Here is a 9,815-nt window from a genome sequence, read left to right as displayed (position 1 = left end):
TGATCATGCTTTTAAAAGCGGCCTTTCCTGCAATTATTTGAATAAGATAATTATCTTAAGGATATTTGGTGCTGAATTTTTTCAAATAAACCAACAATTCATCATTTCATTTGTAATATACGTCATTTTTGTTAAAAATTTATTATTCTCCTTTCTTCTTCCTTGATATTCTACAACTATTGCGCATTTGATTCATTCAAGATTAAAGCTGTGATCACGTTGGCCTTTGAGTGCAGCCAAGTGCAACAAGCCCGTTTCCGACAACTGGGCGGAATATTCATGACTCGCCCAAGAACGCATACAATTTCGCCAGCAGCATGCCAAAGAATGGCCAAAGACTATAAAATGTACTTTGCTTATGGCCTCGGTCGTGATCCGTGATTGAGCAAATTTTGGAAACGGATTTCTTTTAACTTTTTAGCATTAAAACTAAGTTATTGTGGCCATAGAAATTAATTTTCTTATGAAAAACATGCAAAGTAAGCTTGTAGCTTTTGATGTTTGAATGTTAATGGACCATTTGATGATACTGCAAATTATTTAAAAGAACTACAGAAATGTGAACAGTCAACAGAACTGAATTGTTGTTTCAAATGTGTCAAATGCATGTTTCATTTTAGCCTAAATTTGTCTTATCATAAAAAGAAGCATTTGGAAGCTCTTGCTCCATCAAGAAATACGGTGTGATCGGTGTGATATGGCCATTAGCGTAAACGGCGTAAACGTTTGGTTTGCACATCGCATATTCATATTTATATTGATGAAGTTGTTGTGGTGTATTGAGTTTATTGGAAAAATAGAATAATAAAGACGAATTGCAGATAAGCGCTGCCAATAACATTGCTGGGCATTCTTATTGAGGTTTAGCTTTGAAGCACATTAGTTTTATTAGTCATGGTAAGTGATGACTTTCTTCTTTTTTTTTGTCTTCTCAGGCAATATTGCTATAGTACAACGATGCAAAGTTTCTGGAGCTTGTCCTATTTTCGGACGCCGGTGAAAACAGGGCGCCGGAGGGCATATTAGTCACGTGATATTTGGAACTCCTCCCGCTCTATGGGCCTTCTATATGCCAAACGTCACCTGTAAATTTAACGAACCTTGATCAAATCGCCCCAGGCGCCCTGTTTTCACCGTCGTCCCTATTTTCTACCTTTCGCCGAGTTCGTTAACCTTCAGAAGATTTTATGGGCCTGTTCCAGCGCCTCCAGAAACCTCCAAAACCTCCAGAAAGCTCTAGAATCCTCCAGAGAGCGTTCCAGCGCCTCCAGAAAGCTCCAGAAAGCTCTCGCCAAAGCTCCAGAAACCTCCAGTAGCCTCCAGAGAGTTGGGAGGTCCAAATTTCTCTGGAGGCTCCATTGACCTCTATAGTAACCTAGACGGCCCACTGCCGCGCCGCGGCCGGCACGGAATCGTTACCGCATGGGGGCGCAGTGGCGCCACCTGCAAGTGGTCAGAAGTTCCCGGCCCCTGTAGACGGTCTATGTTAAGTGGGTAACTTTTGAAGTTGATTTTTGTGAAAGATACAGCCTGTGGATGGCTGAAAAGGATTGTTATGTAACTGAACATGCTTTCTTGAGGTGTGATGTGCTCGATTGCCAACAGGATGGCTCGAGCCATGCAATAAAGTGCATTATTTCAGATGACCCGGACGCTGGCAGTACAAAGCATATCGAAACGTAGAGAGCCTCCCTGCCGTAGGTAAGGCCATGCAGGACCAGGAATTCGTACCTACTTCCTACTCAGGTGGCAAAAGATGATCAATTAGCTACCGAAGGGGAGGGCTCCGTTCGACCCCCGCCCTATTCGGGCGAAAGTATTACCCTCGCCCGTAGGGGGGGGGGGGGGTCAAACGGACCCTACCTCAGTTTTTCGCGAATAACTCGCGTAAAAAGCGTCCGATCACGACGAAACTTTCAGCACCCTCGCGATAATCAATTATACACCTACCCTGAAAGTGTCATGACCTTGAGCCAAATGACCTTTGACCTGTGACCTACTTTTCAAGACCATGTTTGGCCGGAATCGCAATTCGGCACATGGCTGGCATTAACCGCGCGTTAGCAGTCTTTTCGTGGTTTCAAGCGTTCAAGCATGTGATATGATGCTGCTCCCGTGCATTAGGGTGGGTGTCAAGGTCACTTGAAGGAAAGGTCAGGTCAGGTCATCGACCTAGTTTGATGACCTCGGTTCACTTTTTCGAGTTTTACATGTTTGTAGGCTAGTTTTTGGAGCTAACTTCGAATTTAGCAACCATTTGAGCATTCACGAAGTAGTTTTGGTGGCTTCGTAACATGTTACGAAGCTGTTAGAGGCGATTGACACCTACTACGAATACCTACCCGGCAGGACCCCTACTGGTTGACTTGACCTGACCTGACCCAACCTGGCCTTATAAATGCATCAAGGCATCATCTGTAATCAAAACTAACTTGATATTCGTGATCAGCAGCCCGATAAACCCCGTAGCAGCCACACTTTACAACGTTTTAACAGGTCCCGATTTTCCCGACTTTGGGTGGGTGACCTTCCAGGTCAGGTCACCCAATGACCTAGGACCTTAAAATCAGGTATAATCGGCTGCCTTTCGTCTACTTGCAATTCCATATCTGATAGTCTGCCAGTGCTTACTCGTATATCGGGGGTCGGCAACCTTTTTTTGGTGCGGGCCAGATAGGTAAGCGATTCGGAAGCAGCCGGCGGGCCGGAGCATGGCATGGCTGCAATTTGCTACAGTCACACGCAAAATTGAGAAATATGACAGCGTAATTAATAGACTGGTGTACGGAAAATAAAATCGATTTATGAAGGTACCGAGGGCCGGAACGCAATGTTAGTTGCTGTTACCAGACGCGAGCCGAACGTCAAATGGTTGCGGGCCGAATCCAGCCCGCGGGCCGTAGGTTGCCGACCCCTGGCTTACATAGATCACCATCGATCTGGAATGATCATCTTTTGCCACCTGAGTAGGAAGTAGGTACGTTCCTGGTCCTGCATGGCCTTACCTACGGCAGGGAGGCTCTCCACGTTTCGATATGCTTTGTACTGCCAGCGTCCGGGTCATCTGAAATAATGCACTTTATTGCATGGCTCGAGCCATCCTGTTGGCAATCGAGCACATCACACCTCAAGAAAGCATGTTCAGTTATATAACAATCCTTTTCAGCCATCCGCAGGCTGTATCTTTCACAAAAATCAACTTCAAAAGTTACCCACTTAACATAGACCGTCTACAGGGGCCGGGAACTTCTGACCACTTGCAGGTGGCGCCACTGCGCCCCCATGCGGGAACGATTGCGGCGTGGGAGTAGGCCGTCTAGGTTACTATAGAGGTCAATGGGAGGCTCTGGTCTACAATTATGGAGCACATGTGACAATCACGAATGTAAGCAAAGAACTTTTGACTGAGAATTTTACAACTTGAATGTAAAGAAAATTAAATTGCTATAATTTTGTTAATCTTTTTTACTAAAATCGAAAACAAATTTTGCGTTTCAAGAGAGAACAATCGTCATTCTTTTGGTATCTATGACGCCAATCTCCAGAAATCTCCAGATTGCGATCCAGCGCCTCCAGTGAAACCTCTGGTAGAGCCTCCAGTCAAGAATTTCTACTGGAGGCGCTGAAACAGGCCCATTATACCATGCTCTTGCCTGATCTGGCAATATAAGTCATAAGAAGGTACTTACACAAGTGCGGGAACGGGGGGGGGGGGCAGTGGGGGCAGCTTCCCCCCCCCCCCAACTCTGGTGCCGTGGGGGCAGTGCCCCACAACTTTGAGATGGAATACCACACTTAATGCAAATGTTTTCGTTCTCTGTTGAAAAAGTCAAGGGATGAGAAATAAGTGGCCTAAAACCAGTGAGAAAACTAGATTTGGGGGTACCCCAGGTTGATCCCTATTATGGTGTGCCCCCCAGTCTGAAAGCAGTTTCCGTGCCCCTTGGTACCTATGTACATACTGGACCTGGTGGCAAGTACAGTCCACAGCAGAAGTAATGTGTGGTTTCAGTCATGGGATTGGGTATGTTCTGCTTCTGAAGCTTAGGAACGATTAGCCAGACTACAATGAAACTTTGAATGTAACTTATATGTATCGTCACCCTTGCAGCTGCAACTTTAGCTATTGACATCTTCTTTTCGATCACTCCGCATTAAACAATCGCCAGTCAAAGCCAACCGTTGAGATTGGTAAAACCCTACATTACTTTAGCGGTGGGCTGTACCTACCCATCCTACCTAATAGGTACAGTCCACAGCAGAAGTAATGTGGGGTTTCAGTCATGGGTATGTTCTGCTTCTGAAGCTTAGGAACGATTAACCAGACTACAATGAAACTTTGAATGTAGCTTATATGTATCGTCACCCTTGCAGCTGCAACTTTAGCTATTGACATCTTCTTTTCGATCACTCCGCATTAAACAATCGCCAGTCAAAGCCAACCGTTGAGATTGGTAAAATCCTACATTACTTTAGCGGTGGGCTGTACGTACCTACCTGCTAAACTCAGGTGTGGGCATCAAGCAGACATTTGTTGGGTACCTACCAGATTAGATAGTGGGGATGATAATGAAATTTTAGAAAGAGACGTTCCGGCCTATCACCTTTTATTAGGTACCTACCTGCTGTCTAATTAAGCCAACTTATTTGTTACAGTTGCCACTCTCTTTGCTGAGAACGGCCCAAAGCCATCCTATGGTGAGTGTTGGTTTTGCTCTTTTCTTTTAAATTGATATATAATATCAATATCAAGCAATATATCTATCAGTGCCACATTACACTCAGAGTTTATTGCATTATTCAGGTAAAAGAGTTAGTTAGGTTACTGTAAGCAAATTTTATTAAGCTAATTGGGATTATTTTTAATCAAATCATTGAATATCTTATAGTATTAACATTCTACTCCTTACAGTATTTTTGCATCATGAACATTATCATTATTATTATTATTATTATTATTATTATTATTATTATTATTATTATTATTATTATTATTATTATTATTATTATTATTACTACTATTATTAATATTATTATTCTGCCAGAAGTATCATCTCATTGACATGTCTGTTGTGTTTTGCAGCTGGTAGAGCTGAAAAATGGTGAAACGTACAACGGTCACCTGGTGAGCTGTGACAACTGGATGAACATCAACATGAGAGAGGTCATCTGCACATCAAGGGTGAGAATGACTCCTCTCTCTCTCTCTCTCTCTCTCTCTCTCTCTCTCTCTCTCTCTCTCTCTCTCTCTCTCTCTCTCTCTCTCTCTCTCTCTCTCTCTCTCTCTCTCTCTCTCTCTCTCTCTCTCTCTCTCTCTCTCTTTCTCTCTCTCCCTCTCTCTCTCTCTCTCTCTCTCTCTCTCTCTTTCTCTCTCCCTCTCTCTCTCTCTCCACCTCTCTCTCTCTCTCTCTCTCTCTCTCTCTCTTTCTCTCCCTCTTCTTCTTTTCGCTTCAAAACCACCTCCCCCTTTAAAGGAAATAGTTCACTTTTTAACATGGGTTTTGAACTGGAATAGCAGTTCCGTAGCTTGGGCTGAGACGAGCATAAATCAGGAGCTTTTACAGCCCAACGATCACCCTAGGCAAAGATATTCTATTTCTCGTCCCGAAAAAGGTGTCTTGCGTTGAGGATGTGTGCCTTGCATATATTTCCATCCAGTATGAAAAGAGCATGGGTCCCGAAAATTCTTCAGAAACTAGAGAAATTATCTACGAGAACTCTAGAGAAATTCTCGTACTGATCAATTAGGACATTCAGGGGAACATTATCAGATCGAGCAGATCGCCCAAATGCCGGTGGCTGCGATAATTTCTCTGTTTCTGAAGAATTTTCGGGACCCATGCTCTTTTCATACTGGATCGCGTGTGCCTTACAGAAACTGAAAAGTTCTTCCTATATCAAAATATAGAAAAAAAAATATTTTGTTATAAAAAGGTTTTATTTTCTTTGCTGATTATTTTGAACATAAAAAATCATAAATCGTTGCAAAAAAAATAATTTCGTGAAAGTGAACTATTTCCTTTAATATCGAACTAAGGTCAAACTCGAAATCCTCCTTTCCTCCCTTCCCCTCCCCTCCCCTCCGCTCCCCTCCCCTCACTCCCACAGTTTTGTTCAATTTTGTTATTTATCCACCGTCACATTTGCTGCCACCTTACACCGGCTCCCCATCGCCTCCAGGACGGTGACAAGTTCTGGAGGATGCCCGAGTGCTACGTGCGGGGCTCGACCATCAAGTACCTGCGTATTCCGGACGAGGTCATTGACCTGGTCAAAGAGGAGGTGGTCGGCAAAGGTCGCGGTCGGGGCGACGGCAAGGGTCGCGGCGGCCAGCGGGGCCGGGGGCAGCGCGGAGGTGAGTTGGGACTGACCAAAGTTTGACGGGTGGCTTGGATTAGAACGTGTTGAAGTAGGTTATTGATAATGATATGGTAGATTGGGGCCGAGTGGCGTCTGCAATGTCGTGAAACGTAAGATGTTTTTGCTTCACGTTTTGTTTTGTGTTAGCGTGTGCGTGTTTATTACCTGTTTGCTGAGTCACTAGTTGCAGGTCACTACCAAGTCACTACCCGAGTTACAGGGTACTAGCTGAGAAGTGACCTGTAGTTTTTTTTTTTACAATTAATCGTTCCTTTATATAGCCGTTATACTTCAGTTGAACCGTAGCTTCCTTAGTAGGCAATCGTGTTCCAAAGCAGTGTGTCTTTGACAGGTCTACCAGGCTGCGGTCGCTGACTGATTCTCTCTCCACCTGGCAGGTTTCGGCGGCAGGGGCCGCGGTGGCCGCGGCGGCGGCGGCAGAGGCGGCGGTGACGGGGGCTGGGGCGGCGGCCGCGGTGGTCACCGCAACTAACCCGTCCCGGCACCGTCCTCATCCTGAGCCCCAGGTCAGCCCGCTCTCACTGTTGGAGTCACCCCGGCCCTCCGCCGGCCGGTGATATCATGTGTCATGTTGTGTAGCAGTGTATGTGATCGCAGGGTCATGCCTCATTCATACTGTGTACCTACTCAGAGCCAGTGACGTGATAATACAAAGCACGCTGGCGCGATAGCGGTTTTGGGGACTGAAAGCGCTCATATTAAGACCAAAGTGAAGGGTTGGAAGTTGTAAACAACACTGTAAAGGACAAGTCTTTTCCCCGCCCACTATCCGATACTGTCGTTTTAGAGTGTTAATCGGAGGTCTCGGAGCGATGAAGGAATAGAAAACGGGCATTTATCTGCGAGTGCACAGTCTGTTAAATTACATGCGCCAGCGCTGTTGCTTGAACTTTGAGATTCACTCATCCCAGCGCGTGGGTTACTCTGTTACTGAGCTAGTAAGAAGGCGGCGGGAGCAGGAGCGACATCTATCTAGCTAAAGTACGGTATTCCTTGGCTAGAGGCGCAAGTATGTGCACAGTCATTTGACTCTCGACCGTACTGGCGTTTTCGAAGCTGCTAACGTAAAGGGGATGTGGGTCAATTGGACTACCCAACCATTCGGCCTCTGATCGAGGTAAAACGTCGTGAAAAGGAAACTATTGCAGCTTGTATAGCTTGTTGCCCGTGACTAGAGGAAGCCGATTATACCCAAGGTTCTTGGTCACTGGTTGAGCATTCAGTTCAGGTCAATAAGGTTTGGGGGCTCCTTTTAGCTCCTGAAATGAGGTTTTGATTTTTATACTTTTTTCGAAGTCTTGATGTCGAATTTCGGAATTGTTTTGTTCAAAGATGCATGTATTTCGGTTAGCTAGGGTAGGGTCGAGTCGAGTCCGGTCAGGTCTGCCACAAGGCGTCCCGCCGGCTATCCATAGTAGGAGTGAACCGCCACTGACAGCTTTGCAACATGTAGCATAGACACTAAAACCAGTTATTAGATATTCAGAGGTGTGCTACATTCGAAATCAGTCCAAAAACTTGTCTACAAAGTCTTGAAATTAAAAAGTCAACCAGGGTCATCTAAGATCAATGACCTTGACCTGACTGACTTTCAAGTGAACTTGACACTCAAGTGACCCGCCAGTCGCCATAAGATATGAGACAAACAATTCATATATTAGCACGTTTCTAATGACAGAAAGTCTGAAAAGGCACCGATAATATGCGCTGATATACGCCGAATCTCGATTCTTGCCTGGCGTAGTCTCGAGAAAGTAGAAACTGGTCACAGGTCAAAGGTCATGAAATTCGGGGTCATTAAACTTCCAGGGTACGTTTAAACCTAAATAACTCTAGGAAAATGAAAGTTTCGTCGGTATCCGTCGCTGTTTACGCAAGTGATTCGTTTTCTTGATAACCTTAGGGTTCCGTCCTGCCTCCTTATCATGGTGGTCCTACCCCGTTATCGCAGGCCTGCGCCCCGCGGGGGGGGGGGGGCAGAATCTGCCCCCTTCCCGTTTTTCGTCAATAACTTCTAAGCGCGTCAAGCCAGCGACATCAAACTATCAGTACCTTACCTTACCATACCTACATGAATTGGACATCTATTTCGCTTCATAGACTACAGAACTTCAAACGTCTCTAACATCTTTAGTTTTTAAAGAAAAAAAATGTATTTTGGCACATTTTTTTCTCGAATTTCTCGATTTGAGGGAAATCATTATAAAATCCAAAATTTTGAGTTTATCGAGAAAAAAAAAACGGAATATATGTTACAGAAGTAGTGTCTGCATCTATAGGGTGACCGGTTTTGCAAGAAGTTTCGAAAAGTTTTGCTCCCCAGGTCTAATCCAACGTATTTGGGGGTGCTGATCCCGAATCCGGCGGAAAAAATATAAAATTCGAATTTTTTTTGACCGCCCCGGCTCTTTGAATATTTCCCGTTTTCTCAATTTTTGCATGTTTTTGAATAATATGATGAATGTAATGAAAAAATATGAACAATGTATCGCTAAATGCATGTACCAGTCGATTCGGCATACAGCGACGTCGAAATCGGCACGCCGCCTGCTTCACCGGCCTCGCAGGAAAGCATAAGGCTCGGAAGGTTTGCGTTAGTTACCCGATTCTCTCCATAGATGGCGCTGGCGTAGCCGCCCGCCGGCCGGTCGTTGCCGTGCCGTTTACAGCCCCGGCGGTCACTTGCGACCGTCGTGGTCGTTATGCTACGTCTATCAAAGCACGACAGAAATGTTCACTTCATTTTTATGTTACTTCAGACATATTTTAGACCTAATGTTGAATTGGATAAATGACTATCGTGATTGGCGAAATAGTGGAGTGCGCTCGGGAGCCATTTACAATAGCGAGGAACGTAGGTGGATTGATCTGAGTAACATATGACACTGCGTTCACTGTTGATATGAAGTTTATTCACACTATGTAGTCGGGTGACATGAGAACAAAGTGACTAACATACCTTGTGTACGACACATGGATGAAGCTAATGCTACTTTTTCATTTTGTTTCGGTAGGCCCGTTTGTTCAGAGCGTAGCCGTCCTGTCAGTCTGCGCCTGTTACAGCTGTGACTGATTCGGTGGTCAGCTTTACAGCCCTTTCGGTGGATTGGGTATGGCAGGGGGCCCCCGTTTTAAGGGGAGTCTGTAGAAAGTCGCGCAACTCATCCTCGCTCATGTGTCGTACACAAGGGGGCTCAATGTCTCGGCCCTCGTCAACCGCTCGCTGCACGTTAACCAGTTCCATATAGTTGTTCGCTTGAACGTTAATTTCCGGCAGCCGGACTTGTGCCGAATGTGCTGCTGCTGTGGCGGTGGGGGTGGCAGCTTTGGCGGCGGTCGTGGCGGTGGTGGTGGTGGTGGTGGTGGTGGTGGTGGTGGTGGTGGTGGTGGTGGCGATGGCCGCCGTCTCTGTCGCCCCTGCTTCTGCTGTGGCG

At 45.6% G+C, this 9,815-nt stretch overlaps 1 protein-coding gene across 2 annotated transcripts; it reads left to right on the top strand.

Annotated features, from left to right (window-relative positions):
- The first annotated feature begins 704 nt into the window (after positions 1-704).
- Positions 705-7,049, top strand: LOC122368048 (U6 snRNA-associated Sm-like protein LSm4). Of its 2 annotated transcripts, none has more exons than XM_043341662.1 (5): positions 705-897; positions 4,657-4,698; positions 5,084-5,182; positions 6,181-6,355; positions 6,759-7,049. In XM_043341662.1, the coding sequence occupies exons 1-5, from the start codon at positions 895-897 to the stop codon at positions 6,851-6,853; spliced, it is 414 nt and encodes a 137-aa protein (XP_043197597.1). In that variant the 5' UTR covers positions 705-894; the 3' UTR covers positions 6,854-7,049. The 2 variants fall into 2 exon arrangements, with proteins under 2 accessions (XP_043197597.1, XP_043197598.1); XM_043341663.1 differs by lacking the exon at positions 705-897 and adding an exon at positions 3,428-3,681.
- The last annotated feature ends 2,766 nt before the right edge of the window (positions 7,050-9,815 follow it).

The sequence above is a fragment of the Amphibalanus amphitrite genome, unplaced genomic scaffold (genome assembly GCF_019059575.1).
Source record: "Amphibalanus amphitrite isolate SeventyFive unplaced genomic scaffold, NRLGWU_Aamphi_draft 000917F_arrow, whole genome shotgun sequence".
Lineage (NCBI taxonomy): Eukaryota > Metazoa > Arthropoda > Thecostraca > Balanomorpha > Balanidae > Amphibalanus > Amphibalanus amphitrite.
The sequence above is the reverse complement of the archived record's forward strand: the minus strand, read 5'-3'. Positions and strand labels throughout refer to the sequence as shown.